Raw genomic sequence first — 16846 nt, 5'->3', positions numbered from 1 at the left:
TTCTCTGCACACAACCACATCAAGAGAGTTGCAGGATGTGCCCAGTTGTAGGCCCACCCATTGTGTAATTCCTGTCTAATATCAAGTCAGTCCAATTTCAAACCACACTATCTTATTATATAAGCCATAATGTGGTTTGCTTGCTTTGGCTTAACACATTGTTTGAAACTATCCATTATGGTTCATAGCTCATAATTCATGGATTGGTATACTACGTACAGCCAAGCCAGTTTAACCAACTATGTCTTTTCCTAGTATATAAACACAGTCTGCATTAAAAAAAAATCAATTGTTACATGTAATCCCATAATAAAATTTAGTTTGCAATAAACAAATACAAACAATTGGAGAACAGGTTTGAATAGAGATAGTTGGGGGTTTTTTTTTGGCTAGGCTAAGATCCTGGTGACTAGCACAAATGCCTCCATTTTGATTGTCTCCAGTGAGAACCCATAATTCTTTCAAAGGCATTTCAATGACGTCTCTGATCCTGATTATAGCAATAGCATTTAGACTTATATACCGATTCACAGTGCTTTACAGCCCTCTCTAAGCAGTTTACAGAGTCAGCATATTGCCCCCAACAATCTGGGTCCTCATTTTACCCACCTCTGCCAAATTGCAGGCAGCTGACAGGCAGCAGAAGTAGCCTGCAGTACTGCACTCTAAGCACTGTGCCATCACATCCTCTTTATTCATTCTCCTCTTCTCTTCAATCAAAATAGTTGTTTTTAATAGTCTATCCTCAAATATGACTTTATACATCATCTCAAGGGAGTAAATAATGATTAATTAATCCAGGTTGGACTAATTGATTCCTCTTGCTGTCTGTGGTTATTATGGTCTTGTCTGAATCCCTGAGTCAGAAACTAAAGAGACAGACCAGCAGCTTGAAGGATCAAAAAGTAATTAGCATCTACAGTAGTTTTAAGAGACAATGAGCTTTAACAAGGAAGACCCAGGGGCCAGGTTCTGGTAGGATGCCTCCCTCAAGAACAAGTGGTAGCTGCAAAGGACTGAGCAAAGGCAAATATTGTAGTATGCCTCCTTGAGAAGAGAGGATGATAACATTGTTAATGCAGTCACATTAACACTGGGGCTAAGAACTCCATTGGAAAAAAAGTCACCTACTGGAAAAACTTGACCTGCATTCTTGTCACCCTTGCTCTGCATTTGGACTTTTTCAAGCTGCCTCCTGGAATTCTCTAGTGATCAAATAGCGGACTGTTAACAGTCAACTCTTGTAGCTCTGCCTGTCTTTGTTCCTGCTGGCAGATTGTTATGGTTCAATTTAATGGATTCTTTGAACTTTTCAAGGTGTAAATGCTCTTTGGCTTTATTTGTTGATTCAATTCATTCATCCTGAATCTTATCAGAAAAATTATGACAGAGCAACAAAATCCTGCTTCCTATGTCCCTGGCATTTATTTTTGTTTTAATGGGTCCAGATACCAACATTCTTAGTCAACATCCCCAGGTTTATGATTCTAAGGTGTTAACTTTTTTTTCAATGTTCAGCTTTCACAAATATGCATCACCACTGAGAAGAACCTTGCTTTAAATATTCTGATCTTCATTTTAAGAGTATCATAATCCTTCCCGATCTTGTTTAACACATTGCATCCTACAATTAACATCCTCTTTATTTTTCGGTTAACTATCCATCTTCATTTTTAAGTCAAAGAAAATAAAACTATGCACCCCAATCACTTCTTCATTTTCAATTGTAAATTCACTAATGCTAGTTGACACTGTCATTTTAATAATTAGCACAAATCCACATTTTTCATTTTTGTTTCATGACAGCTCTTTACATTCAGCTAACAAGCTTGTTTGTTTATGTATCTCAGACTGTCAAGAGTTTCAACTTCCAGTTTTGGTTCCAGTTGTCATCTTTAGAATCTTGCCATTCTTATATTTGTTGAGATAGTTAGACAATATTCATCCTTGTTTTACTTCCTTCCATATACTGAGATGCTATATTTCCACTCATAATAGCTTCTTGTTAATTGTAAATGTTCCTGAGAAGAATAATCAGCTGTTCTGACATACCATGAGTTCCACATTCTGGCATGAACTTTTTAGTCAAAGGTCTTGCTGAAGTTAATAATGCAAAGTTGCCCTCTTATATTTTCTTGTTCTCGTTGTGAAAGCATAAAAGCAAAATAAAAATATTCCTGTTCCTGGAATTTTCTCCCTTCAGAGTTGAAGATGACCGCAACCTGTTGTCCTTTGATAGGCCTTGGAAGACCTGGCTTTATGCCGTGGTTTGGGGCTGTAAGTGTGTAAAGGACTTAGAGCCCCAAATTTCCTGATTACATTGACATTTATGATAACATTTTTATTTAGATGCCACACATCTTTAACTTTATACTATACTGTAATTATGATTGTTCACTGCCAGAATCACTTGTCTGAGATGGACAGTTTAGTAAGATGGATGGATGGATGGATGGATGGATGGATGGATGGATGGATGGATGGTAAAATAAAGCATAAATTAAATTAACAAAGGAAAATGCACAACATAGATTTTAAACAAGCTTAGTGCATGTGGGAAATTTAAATTGAAAATACTGAAAAAAATAAAGAGACAGCAAGACTCACTGAGATCATGATCCTCAATGGATCATTTGAGGAAGAGCTTAACATATTCAGTTTGGTTCTTGTGGGTGAAATACTGCGGTGTAACCTGATTCCTGATAACCTTTAAAAATGAAAAACGGCTTTTAAGTTCCACTCACAACACTCTTGAAGCGGGAAGTAGCACATGCATATTAAGATCAAATGACCCCAGAGCAATTATCAATAAAAGACTTTTCTACAGTGTGCAAATAATTTTATTACATACATTTTGTAATGCATATAATATATGCATTTATTGTTTATGAATATTAAAAAGTAAAAAATACAAAAGCTATTTGGAAAAGTAGATAATTTTTCTGTTCTTTATACTCCAACTGATTTGCAGTATTTCTAAATATTTAAACTTTTTCAGAAAGCATACATTTTGCAGCCCAAGAAATTATCAGATTAGCTCTGGTTGATTATGTATTATGATCTCAACCTGAAGAAATGCAATGTGGATCCAAAGACTACTTTAACTCTGAGGGACAATATATAAACTTAATCCTTTAAAAAAGGAGATGATGTTACCTCCTAAATCAGTATCAGCGTTTTTCTCCAAGTCTAATTTAACTGTAGCTGCTATGTGACACTGAGCGTTTTATTGTGCTAATTATCTGGTGCTTTTTAATTTACTGATTTTTATTTTTGTGTGTTTCAAACTTGTGATGGATATTTTTATTTCTGAAATAAGCAAGCATTCATTCTGTGGATGTAAGGAATTATAAATGCGGGGGGGGGGGGGATGACAATATTTTCCAATATTAAATCTCTCTCTCTCTTGTGTTTCATGCATTGTGCCTTCAAATTGCATGGTGCCATATTTCCAAAGGTAGTTGATAGTTCTTGGCATTCTGACACATTGCTAACCAAGGCTGATTTTCTCTCTGTAGGGTTGGTTTGGTGGAGTCTAAAATCCGTGTGCTTGTTGGACACTTGGAGAGAAATGAATTTATTACTCTCGTCCATGTAAATCCACAGTCCTTCAGTGGGAACAGGGATCAGTACAAAGAGTGAGTTAATGTCAACGCTATTGTATTGTGTTGTATTGATGTCTGCTTTTAAAGAGAGGCTAACACTGCTAGTTAGAAAACTTTGTATGGCTTGTCTGTCTTTCCATCTTCAGTTGTTTCCTTGGATAATGAGACAAAATAAACACTGGGAAAATATGGCAGGCACATGATAATGTTGCTTATATGGGAGGCACCTTTAGCCTTTTGTAGCATAAAGATGATCTGTGTCACAATCGATTTGAAGCCTTTAAGGTACACCATTGTTAACTGTTGGATTTTATATTTTATCAAATTGTTTTATATCTATGGATATTCTCAGTCATCCAGATCATGGTTGTCCCAAAGGTACTTTTCAAAAGACAACTGGACTTTCTTTGGGTTGGTTTTTTTTTTTTACTTGTAGACATTTAGCTTTTCGTCCAAGAACCATCTTCAGTTCTAAATAAAGTTCAGTTGCCTTTTGAAAAGCACCTTTGGGTCAAATAGTTTTAATTATTCTTGTCAGCAAACTTTGAGGGAGCCCTAGATTCACCCAAGCACACTTTCAGTTATCTATTTGTTTTGTTTCTATATAAAACTTATATGGCTGCCTATCATATACATGAAAATCCTAGGCAGTTCACAATGATATTCATTAAAAAGAGAAGAAATAAAACCAACTGAACCCCAAAGCAACACCATATAGCCAAATCATAGCACCAAAACCTCCTACTTACTTTACATTTATATTTGCTTGGGCTCCCTTTGAACTTTGCCCAGTGTGAGGTTTTCATAGCCCTCCTGAAGGACTACTAAGGTAAAGGCCCTCCAGATCTCAAGAGGCGAGGGCACCCTCGGAAAAGGAGCCATACCTACTTTTATTAATTAACACAGAGTTAGCTTTAATATCAGTGACACATGCTATTTCTCTCTTATTTTCTTTTAAACCATAATTCCTAGTGACTGGAAAATGTACATGTTTTATAATCTTGAATTGCCTAATAAAGTATGACTCAAAGGAAGTTTGGATTTTTAAAATATGTAATATTGCTGATTTTTGTCTATTCAATGGGATTAGAATGTAAAGTATTGGGTTTATAAATGCATATGGCCTAAAGGAATAAAAGCATAGAGGAGAGTATTTGCAAGGAAGGACTAACTGATGTGAATAAAGTTGCTTACTTTGAACTTGCCTTTGCACATTTCCCTCTTTTTGTATCTGCCTAGCCAGGTAAGGATAGAGGTAGACAGGCTGTTTTGCAGTAGAATCTGATGAGAAAATACTTCAGCTTCTTCCTGGCTGACTATATTCCTGGTTCCCATAATAAGTGCCAAAGGAGTATGGAACCTACAACATTCAACTTCATTCAGCCTCATTCAACCCTTGAGGGGATTTAGTATGATGTTGCATGCCTTCTCCAGACTTCTCTGTGGTGCAACTGTGGTGCAAATTTTTTGAGAGCCCTATTCCTGCTAACTCCAAGTCAAGGAAGACCTCCCAGTGCAGACACCAGAGCTTCTAGGAGAGCTTGTGAAGTGTGTGAGCTCCATCATTATTTGTGCATTATAGAAGCAGGGCCTTCCAGAAAATTAATAGTGTGAAAGCAAGGAAACAAGAAGAGAAAGAATAAATGTAAAATGGCAGTTATTTTGGTAAAACCTTCTCTCGCCATTTGACTTCGTTAGATTAAAAGTGAGATGGGGAATATTCATCTTCTTTTTTCCAATGAGCATACTATGGGTGAGAGAGAGAGATTTTATGCCTGAGTTTTTTTCTCTCTCTTTTGTCAAGTTATGTGTGAATTTATATAAATGTGGGCATGTACATATATGTGTATGCAGTTGGTATGCATGTCCAGCCCAGCTGAGCACTCCATAAAGTCCATAGGTCCCAACACATTGTTTTCTCTTCATTAGAATAATAAAAATCAAAACTTTTCTCCATTGCAAAGTCTGTAATTTCTTTGTAACATATAATGTTCGTTATTATGTTGACATCTGAATCTGCAAGGAAATCAGTCTAATGCATAAGTAATTTGCATTTAGATCTTACCCACAACACTTCTGGCATTGGATTATTTGATAATATGGTTTTTTTTGTGTCTCCCTCTAGAAGTGATTATGTGTCAATGTGGTTTCTGGGAATAATTTTTAAGAAACTGGAGAACACAGAGAGTGTAAGCATTGACTTAACCTATGATATCCAGTCATTCACAGATACAGGTAAACTTTTTCCCCTTAAAAGTCCTTTTTCTGAGTAGACCAATATTATTTCAGATGGATACTTCACTTTAGTGTACATTAGTGCCTCTGACATCTGGGCAACCAAGTGAAATGTCATCCATAATGAGAAGGCTTATAAAAATGAGAAAAGGAATATTTACACATTAAATTTGTATACCTCCCATCACACCTAAATGACTATGGACGGCTTACAACAATACATCAATATGGCCACAGAGAAGATTGAAGAAAAGAAAATGAAGCATAATTTGTGCTGAAGTAAATTTCTCCTTTAAATACGTAGTTTTTTTCAAAGATTTACTATTTTTTAAATTCCTTTAAAGTCTATTGGACTAATACAATCCTGATTTCTTGATTGCAAAAGAACACATGCTTTGCTCACTTTTTAATCACATCATTTTATCTATATTGAACCTACTTTTAGAGGAATCTGCTCCCTAAAGCCTTGGAATTATTGGCAATAGTGTAAAGTTCAGTATAATCAATGGGAGTTTCTCTTAACTATGTTGTAGTGAAACATTTATCTTTCCAAGCCGTGTTCTTGGAATTTAATTAGATTCTGTAGTTGGTTTTACCATTAGAATTAAATAGCTTTCCAATGGACTCCCCTGGATACATGTTCACACAAGTCCAATTAGGACTTGTCCTTCCCCAGAGGAAGAAAAATAGGCTCACTTTTCAAAATATATGAGGGTTTTATTTAGAGATGAAAAGTGCCTTGTGAAATGTAGTCAGCCTAGAAAATGCTGCAGAAGCTATTTTTGAAAGCTGAACATTGCTGTAAGCAACTTAGGTTTGTATTCATTGGAAAGAAAGAAAAAGCCAAAACTCACAATCATATGTTTTCCAAAGTGGAGACCTCTGCCCAGTAATGTATTGGAGCTTTCTCATAGCAGTTTAACAATTGTTGATTGTTAAATTTTCTGGAATTTAGCAAGCCACTTGAGACCAAAGATGAGCCTCCAATCTGACACACTGATCAGCTGTTCAGTGAATAGCAATGTGGCAGTAGGTATGGGGTATTCAGAGTCAGTTATTAATTATCAGCATGCCATTGCCTCTGACTCTATACAGACTAGGAAATTTATTTCTGGATATTAAAATATAGGTAGTCCTCGATTTATGGCCACAATTGAGCCTGGTCGTCATTGCAGTCGTAAATTGACTCACCACATGACCAGACTAGATTTTACAGTTGTTTTTATGATGGTCACTGAATGAATCACATGGATGTAAGACAAAATCTAGTTTATCCAATGGGTGCTTTTTTTGCCATTTTTTACCAGAAAATAACAAAAAACAGTACAAAGCATGATTGTGTGACCATGGGATGCTGCAACTGGTTATAAGTGCAGGCCGGTTGCCAAGTGCCCAAAATGAGATTGTATGACTACAGAAGTTGTGTAGCTAAACGTGTGTGTGTGTGTGTGTGTGTATACTATTTCCCTTCCTACAGAAATCTCTTATATAATTAGAATTAAAATTGTGTGTGTGTCTACACACACACACACACACATATATATATACTATTCTAATTGTATAAGATAGATTTCTGTAGGAAGGGAAATCAGTCCCTTCCTCTTTTATTAATTTATTTTTTTCTTGGACAAGGTCTTGTTTTAAGTTATGTAAGCTCTTTATTAGAAAATATGTAATAATTTTATATTACTTTAATGACGACAATAAACCAGCTGGCCATTGTGTTATAAAATCTAGTTTCTAATACACTAGTTCCCATATAATGATACTTATATAGACGAATACCTCAGTATTTAATTGCATGATCAAACTAATAAACTAAAGAAGATTGATACTTAATTTAATTAGGCTTTCATTTCAGAAGGGATAGTGCTGATTAAGAATCAGATTCCAGAAGAAAAAAAGATTGTGCTTGTATCCCTAGGTTCCCCCTATTTTAATTTACCCTGCTTGTAAAATTAAGTCTACTGGTAAGACAGACCATTAGACAACCTAAGAATCTTCAGGAGCTGAAGTATTAGGACTTATAATGCATATGTACTGCAAAAAATAAACTGGATTAGATAATTTTCTTTATTTCTGTTCACTGATCATGTGGCAGAATGCTTCATTTCATTACCTAAAGATAGAACGATAATATTGGAGTACCCAATCTGATATATGATTTATGGACAGGGAAGCTTGTTCCAACAGCAACAGGACAGCAGGTTAAAGGCTGATCAAAGTTGCTTGAGTTATTGGATAACTTCTTGACTTTGTCATCTTTGATCTTAGTTTATAGGCAGGCAAACAATATCAACATGTTAAAAGAAGGCATGAAGATTGAAGCTACTCATGTGAGGAAGAAACAACTCCATTTTTATTTGCCAGCAGATTTCTTGCAGAAGAGGAAAAAGGTTGGCCCAAACTTTGGTTTTTCTGACAATACTTCATTTACAGATCTGGGTATTTATAAACTGGAATTATCTCAACAGAGCGTGCCTGATCTTGGTGGACATGCTTGTGGGGTCGTGTTGAAAAAGACAATGGAAAATGATAGTGGTTTGGACACTTACAGCAGTGCAGAAGTTACCACACAGTGCAGTACTGTTTCCTCATTCAATAACGTGATGGAATATTGCAGTAAATCTTTTTCAAAAGGGATAGAAAGGTAGGTGTTGTGTGGCAGTGTCAAGTGTCTGTCATATGGGTAACATCAGTATTACTTCTAATATGTGAGCAATAAATAATTTCTATGGGTATTTGTATGTGTTCTGGCCCAGCTCCCCAAACATGACAAACCCTGTGACGTGAACTCAAAAGATTCCTTTATTAGGAATGCCAGCAGCCCCAGCAAAAAGTTTTTCTCCCAGGCTGAAAGTCCGGACAGCCGGAAGATGAATAGTTGTCTACCGTACCTATCATCTCCACCCCCTGCCTTTTATCCCCAGAGCTAGGGTGGGCCTCGCTAGCAGCGATGGCTCTTCCTTCCCCAGGATTGGCCCACGGTTTTCCACTGCTCTCCTCTGCCTTCTGCGCAGTCGCACGTCAGGCACTGGACCCAGCTGTTCCTCTTCTTCTTCATCAACCGCCTCCAGACCTGGCGGCTCTTCACTCTCCATCTGAGGGCTGACGGATGGCCCAGACTCCACCTCTCTCTCTCTCTGACAGCTCCATTCCCTCTTCCCCCTCAGAGCTCCCAGGATGCCCTGATGCTGACCCTGACTCCCATGCCTCCACCTTCTCCTCTGATTTGGCTGCTGGAGGGGCTGGCGGCCAACAGGCCACAACAGTATGATTTTTTTTAGACCTTGGCCAGAATGATACGAGATATGTATACCACCAAAATAGAAGAAAACAATGTTCAGCCTGTGCTTTGAGGGATTTAGTAGGATTTAGGGCAGAAGGGGTGCAAAACAAAGATTTAAAGCACCTCTATTTTGCAAAATACAAAAAAAAGCAGCAGAAAAGCTACTCTGCAAAATCATGGTCCCACAAAGTGTGATTTGCCCATTCCTGAGCCAGCTTATGTTATGTTGGTAACAAAGGAGAACAGGCTTCCCAGAAGCTTGCTAAAAAATAAAACCTGATCCAATTATCCATTGCCTTCAATAAAGTATCACATTTCCCAAACTTTTGCTCATGATTACCGGTATTTCTTGCATCTTTTTGCTCAAATTTCTGTCAGACACTCTGGCAATCCCACTTTAAAAAATTATCCCAGGTAATTCTTGTGTTTACTTTTGCTACTTTTACTTTTGAAAAGAGCACAATTTCTCATAAAGAGCACAATTTCTCATAAAGATCTCTGAAATGCTTCTAACAACATTCCCTCATTTTGTTCCATAAATACTTTCACTCAATAGTCTCATTACTTTTATTTTTAATTCTGGTGACTGTTGGAGGCTCCTTATTTAGCCCTCTTCATTCACTCAAGCAATTTGTTTCCATTAAAATCATTAAGCATTTTTCTTTCTCTTTTAATCTTAGCCACAACCTCATTTTAACCTCATTCTTTTCAGCTATCTTTGTTTTTCTATAGACTTTATCTTTCTTTATCCTTATGTTTGCAGTAATTCATTTTTCTTCACAGCCTCTTTCCCATCATCATTCTACCAAGCATCCCTTTACATGTTTTCATTAACATATCTCCATAGACTTTGATGACATGTGTAACATAATATTTTTCTCTTTTCCAAACTGCTTCCAAATTTTCTTTTTTTAAATCATACAGAATTTCCCTAATGAATTCCCTCAGTTTTTCATCATAAATAATCAGGTTTCTTCATTCACTCCTTTTCTATGTGTGCTTATAAATAGACTTACTCTTAAACCATGTATCTCAAATAGACTTTTTCTAAACAGATACACTCCAATTGTCATTCTCCTCAATTCTCATCTATTGATTAAGTCATTCCCAACCATTTCCCCATGTTATTATGGAAGGCTTTTATCATAATGTCTCCTCATCTCCATGAAATGTTTCTTAATCAGTGCTGCTTTTCACAGGCCTGATGTCCTTCAAAAACCTACTATATGTGAAAGGCAAGAGAAACCATGGACCATCACTCAGTCAGCGATGTCTGTACCAGGTAGTGGCTCTTGTATGTACTAACTTCAAAATTAACTAGTATTCTTTTTTAGGACCATTAATTAAAACTTAACGTTACTCCAATTTGCAGACTTGAATCTTACAGCTTCAGCAGACAGAACTCTGCCTTTAAGTTCCAGTAGTGTCTCCATGGCCATAGAGCAAAATAAAATTCCTCCAACTATCATCCTTGCTTCTACTCATTCCCAGGGACATCTAGATGGCGTAAATTCTATTAAAAATAACTCTGCACATAAGAGAGATCACTCACCAATCTCTGAAGATTGTTTTAAGCGGCTGAAAGATGTAGACAAGGTAAGTGTCTCTACATAAATTCCAATGCAGCATGAGTGTTAAAATTGATTGTTAAAGAGGACACGGTTACATGACTGATAACAAAACTCCCCTGAGCACTACAGCTTCAAACTAAGTGAAAGTTACTTTTGGAATAACTATAAATAGAGATTGTGATCTCTTGGGGAAAAATACCCAAATTGGCTCAGACTTTAATAAGGGTGAAGATCTTAGTAGTAATAGCTCTTTAATGGGCATAAGTAATGTTCCTTCTCTTTCCCCCCCACGCCTACTCACCACCTGTGGGGTTTATAGATAATTTAATTGTTGTATAATTTATATCAAACAAATTGAGTTTGTTTCCTGGCAATACATTCAGGAGACATTCCTGCCTTTTGAACTATTATCTTAGTTAGTATTGGGGAATGAAGTGAAATAAGGAATGAATGAAAAGCCAGAATGATGTGTTGCATGACAACATGATTGTAATTTGTTGAGTCTTCGATGTGTGAAATGAAGGGCTAAACCTGGCATTACATAGCTTTCAATAATTTGGTGTATTTTATCCAAATTCAGCTCTGTTATAATATTAAACTAGACATTAGTGTCAAGACTCAGAGATGGGAAGGAAGGGAAACACTACATTACTTTGTACAAGTTTCATTTGTCAGAGTAAGTGGTGAGATAAATTGAACGCCGCAATTCATTACATCATTTGTACAATGACATCATGATGTATGTGATGTCAATATGGCTTGTACCTGCTGCCTGTGGCCCAGTGGTACTTGCATTTTGACCACAATTTATGCTTTTCTTCCTTTTAGCACAGCCTTAAAGACACCCTGACTCTTCCAACCTTTGATACACAAAGATCACAGGTATTAAATAAACATTTGTATTTGAAACAAAATTGGAGATAATAACTGATTTCTGGAAGACTTTTAATATTTATGTGGCTTTCATTTTATTTTTGTGTTCTGTAATACATCTACATGCTTTGTAATTTGCTCTCACTGAAATGACACTAAATATAACAGGACTGTACAAGATCTTAGATTTGAGTGAGAAGAAGTGTTTCAGAGTACACAACACCCATCTCTGAGTTACTAAAAGATAATCCTGATCTCAGATTATGAGGTTGCAGCAGGAAGCTCACAGTTCATGTGCTTTCTGAAGTATCTCTTTTATCAAATCTGAAGTATTGCCTATACTTAATATATAATTTGTACATTATTCTAATTTGTAGGGGTTGCCACCCATCTGCAAATACTTCCAGATTGGCTTATAAATTAAAAGCTTTAACTCAACCATCTCCTTTCAGTAGCAGTAAAAGAAAGCTGAGCAGCTGGAGATGACACATCTCTTAGCAGTAGGATTGATGTCAGATTTTGCTTTGATTTAGGCTTGTACTCATATCTCTGGAATCTTGCTTCCCTCATCTGATTTTAGTTTTCATTTGCAGCGGCTTTCCAGTAAAGAATTGCCAGATTCATCTTCTCCAATTCCAGCAAGTGGTATGGTTCGTGTTGTTAAAAACTCCATCAGACTGACTCTTAATCGATAGCAGTGCTTTACCAGGTAATAGTAAAGGCATTGCATTTTAATAACTATTGCTTTCTACTTTGTTTCAATTGTTGCTCTTACGCTCATGCTTCACTTTTGAACTTTGATGTACCTGCAACCATTTATTAACTTTTTTTAACTCACAGAAAAGGTGCCCTGATCCATACCAGCTTTCTATCAAAATTATCTAGTACTAGAATTAGTTCCCCTTTTTCTCTTATTTAATTTTTCCAACTCGATCTACAAAGATTGAGGGGGATGGGTGAGAAAGAAGACTTCCATCGTGTATGCAAAATTCCAGCTACACTGTGCTGTACTGAGAGGAATCCTGATTATATTTAATTGAAAATTTTTGTAGATACCATGCACAGTTGTCAAAGTATGGAACATAATTTCTCACTTTATATTCATCAACTGTGTAGAGACAGTAATTCCCAAAATTTCTAACCAGTGTCCCTATATCTGGAAGGCACTAGATTACAAAATGAGAGTATAGCAACAATCAGGAAATGTGTTGAATTTATGTTTTACCGACAAAGAAATAAAGGAAGACATAAGATATCCTATTGCAGGTAGAGGAATGGAGGGCTCTTCTCATGAAATATCTCTGGACTCGCTCAATTGTATTAATGTCCGATATGCAGTGCAGGTTTCAGACAGATGAGCTGTATTCGAGAATTGGTCTAGCAAATGTTTTGTATGCTCTAGTTAGTAGTACAATATTACCAGAGAAGAAGCTACGCAAGATTAGGTTAACAACTTTTAATGCCTTTTTGGCAATGCTGTTACAGTGAGCTCTGGCACTTAGATCGTTTGAGATGAATATCCAAGGTCCTTGACAGAGTGAGGGTCGTCTACGAGGTCATATACGCCCAGATTGTATTTTGTGTTCCGATTTTTTTTGCCAATGTGTCAGACAGAGCATTTGTTGGTTGAGATTTGGAGTTGCCAATTGTTTGACCATTCCGACACAAAGTCAAGGTCTTTTTGAAGGGTAGCAGCATTGTCGGTGGTGTTGAATAGTTTTACATCATCAGCGAAGAGAACACAGTTGCTTATAATATGATCGCAAAGGTTATTAATGTAAAGTATAAAGAGCCTAAAACACTTCCTTGGGGGACACTGCTGTTAAAGGTACAGGGTTTGATAGGGTGTTCCCTATTTTGACTACTTGTTGCCTGTTTGATAGGAACGCGGTTATCCACTTATGCAGGGATCCAGAAATGCCATAAGATTTTAGTTTTAGAAGTAGTTTGTCATGTACTACTGAATCAAAGGCTTTACAGAAGTCTATAAATTGCATCTATTGCTTTACCCTGGTCGAGTTGCAGTGTAAGAGTTGCAGATTGCAGTTGCATATGTTTTTGCAGTGTAAGAGTTGCAGATTGCAGGACAACTTTTTTCTGAAGCCAAACTGCTTGTTGGAGAGTAGGTTGTTTGTCTCTTAAGTAGAGGGTGATGGATTGGTTTATGATTGATTCCATGACTTTGCATGTGACCCAACATAATGAGATTGGTCTGTTATTTTCAACTAGGCTGGAGTAATCCTTTTTGAAGATAGGGATGACCGTGGCTAGTGACCATAAATTAGGTAAGGAGCTGGTTCTGAAAGATATTTCATAAATTATGCTAAGAGGTTCTGTTATGGTGGTTGAGAGCTTTTCAAAGAAGTAGGCACATAATCCATCAGGGCCAATAGATAAGATATGATTTTAGGTTGCGTAATGCCTTCTCAACGACATTTTATTTATTTATTTATTTATTTATTTATTTATTTATTTATTTATTTATTTATTTTATTTGTCAAGCATATGTAAGATAACAGAAAAAAGTATAAACATAATTTGAATACATGAAAAGGATACAAGTAAAAAGAAACATTAGGACAGGGATGGTAGGCACGCTGGTGCGCTAATGCACCTGTTAACCCGTACAGGATTTGATAGAGCGCTTCCTATTTTGATGACTTGTTGTCCAGTTTGACAGGAAGGCAGCTATCAATTTATGTAGGAGTCCAGAAATGCCATAGGACTTTAGTTTTAGAAGTAGTTTGTTGTGTACCACTGAATCAAGGGCTTTATAGAAGTCTATGTAAATTGCATCTATTGCTTTGTCCTGTCTCTAGGTGGAGGGTTATAGATTGGTTAATGATTGATTCCATGACTTTTGCAGGTGACGTAACATAAAGAGATTGATCTGTAATTTTTTTTTTTTTTTTGCAGGCAGTCGCTTTCGCAACAAACTATTTTCGCAACAAACAAAAATAGTTTGCCACGAAAGTGACTGCTTGCGAAGGCTCCTGGATTTGGGGCCAAAACCAAAGCAGTATGCTCCGTCCCATAATTGGGTAGACCAGGTTGCTCTGATAGACCGGTCTCACCAGAAAAAAACACTTAATCAACAAATGTATGCAGGTCCTTCTGTATGTATAAATTTAACAATACGCAAACCTTATAATTTAAAAGAAAATAATATAAATAAGTTTCAGTTTGAAATGCATAATTTTGAAATTTTGACTCAAAAGAAAAAATATTTTCATTAACAACTCTGTATGATATTCTTCTGTTAAAAGGCATCCTAAAGTTACTGGATCCATATTACTGTAATAGAAAGCAACACTCAAAGAATGAAGACAGAGACGGCATCTAAAGGGTACAACCTATGATTTGCATATTAGTCCGTATCGGCTCCGGCTTGGATCTCTTGTAACAGAACTGGGAACTTCCTGAATCACTGCTCCAAGCTGGCGTCAAGGCAGTGCTATGTGGAACAATATTGGCATTATGCATAGCATCCATCCTTGTTTAAAATGGCTTAATCTTCTATAGATTTCTCTCTTCAGGTGTTACACTGTCATAGTTTCAAACTACTATTATAATTTCAAACACTGTCATAATTTCAAACTACTATTCCTCCAAAATGTGTGGTGTGTGGGTATTCTTCTAGTGTAAACTTCATTCCCTTGGACTGGATCTTTATTTTCACTGTGCAAATGCATAGTTTTATTTTAAATCTTGTATTGTTCTTTCAGCAGAAATGTCTTTGTTATGAAAAACCCAAAAAAAAATGTCTTGCCTTTATTTTTTCCTAAAGGGTTTGGCATGCAGAGTACTTTGCCCTGGTGTATTTCTATTGTTATCAATGTCAGTTCAATACAGGGGTGCCAGGTAGTCTGAAGCTCTCTCTTAAATATATTCTTAACACTGTTGTTTTAACCCAAAAACCCACATCCAGTCTCGGTGGTACGCAACGCTGGCTGGCGATCTGCATAGCAGGTCACCATAGGGGTCCTTGTAAAATGGAAAAATGCACAGGAGTATGTGTGTATATATTGGAGGTACTTCTCCTTTAAAAAACAATCCATTTGGGATATATGTAGATGTTCCCCAAAAAGCTGTTTCCCTTGGAGACTCCCAAAAACTAGAGCACAATTTCAGTCATTGTTCAGTTGCATTGAAGCCCTATAATAGTCAGATATAAATTTAACTTTGATGCTTCTCTCTACACATCCAGCACTCCAATTTTAAACCAATGGGAATGAAACAGGCTTCAGTGTTTAGCTGGACTGCATGATAATCTATAAATAAAAATGTGAACAGACTCATATCTTCAACAATACTGAAATGCAAGCAAAGTGGTTAGTGTATTACTTGAATTTCAGAATTGTTAGAGGGCCTCGTAAAACCATTATTCGCAATCCAATCCATTTTTTCTCACATGTTGAAAATTCTGAAAATTATTTTCCCTATTTTGGCCTGCCTTGTGAATGAGTGCTCTTTAATCTTTTGTGAACTGGGATTTGGGAATCATGATTTTTACTCAAGTTTGACTTCTGTAGTTTTCTGAACAACTTCACTAGAATCGGTGTCTCCCTCTAGAAGATCACTTGACTCTTCCAGACCCATGTTTCCGTCAGAGCCCATGGCCTGATATGTCAGGAGTAAATACTGTTTTCAAATCTTAAATTTTGTAATATCTGCTTTTGTAAAAAATTATAATTGAAACAAAAAAAGTGTATGCAGAATATTTTTGTATGTACTGTAAAAGAATTTTTCAAAGAAATGTAAATCCTAGTCTCATCTGCTTCATTTATAGAATACTTAGGAAGCTCTTTGCTTCTAGTTACAAAATAATGGAGGTAACAGGTTTTTATTCTGATAAAATGCAGATTGGTTATTCCCTGAGATGTCTATGGAGAGTCTCAGTCATCCAGGTCATGGTTGTCCCAAAAGTGCTTTCCAAAAGGCAACTGGACTTTCTTGGTTTTCTTTGAAAACATTTTGCTTCTCATCCAAGAAGCTTCTTCAGCTCTGACTGGATGGTGGGGAATGGAAGGATTTATATCCCTTGCAGACAGCTGGTCAGTTGCATTCTTTTAGAAATTCCTTTTAGAGGGTCCTTGAAGCACTTGGAGGTTTATCTGTGTCCTCGGGTTCACTTGAGTAGTACAAATGGGTGTGGAGCCTTCTTGGAACTGCTGAAAGGACTCTCTGGTGGACTTCTCTGAGGAGATGCAAATGGCATTTTAGAAGGATTTTAAAATTGTAGATTGCAACTTATTTTGGACCAAATTCAACAT

At 36.6% G+C, this 16846-nt stretch overlaps 1 protein-coding gene across 1 annotated transcript in view; it reads left to right on the top strand.

Annotated features, from left to right (window-relative positions):
* Positions 1-16240, top strand: part of PAPOLG (poly(A) polymerase gamma) — a 35879-nt gene extending 19639 nt beyond the window's left edge. The window contains exons 14-22 of the mRNA XM_070947482.1: positions 3519-3638; positions 5731-5840; positions 8115-8236; positions 8315-8490; positions 10329-10411; positions 10502-10725; positions 11529-11582; positions 12167-12282; positions 14840-16240. Of these exons, the coding sequence (XP_070803583.1) occupies positions 3519-3638; positions 5731-5840; positions 8115-8236; positions 8315-8490; positions 10329-10411; positions 10502-10725; positions 11529-11582; positions 12167-12268 (991 nt within the window). The 3' untranslated portion in view covers positions 12269-12282; positions 14840-16240. The remainder of the gene's footprint in view (positions 1-3518; positions 3639-5730; positions 5841-8114; positions 8237-8314; positions 8491-10328; positions 10412-10501; positions 10726-11528; positions 11583-12166; positions 12283-14839) is intronic.
* The last annotated feature ends 606 nt before the right edge of the window (positions 16241-16846 follow it).

The sequence above is a fragment of the Pituophis catenifer genome, unplaced genomic scaffold, assembly GCF_029215685.1.
Source record: "Pituophis catenifer annectens isolate HBS135680 unplaced genomic scaffold, rPitCat1.0.hap2 SCAF_1, whole genome shotgun sequence".
In the NCBI taxonomy this organism is placed as follows: Eukaryota; Metazoa; Chordata; class Lepidosauria; order Squamata; family Colubridae; genus Pituophis; species Pituophis catenifer.
Note: the sequence above shows the minus strand (reverse complement) of the source record. Positions and strands in the feature narration are given on the sequence as shown.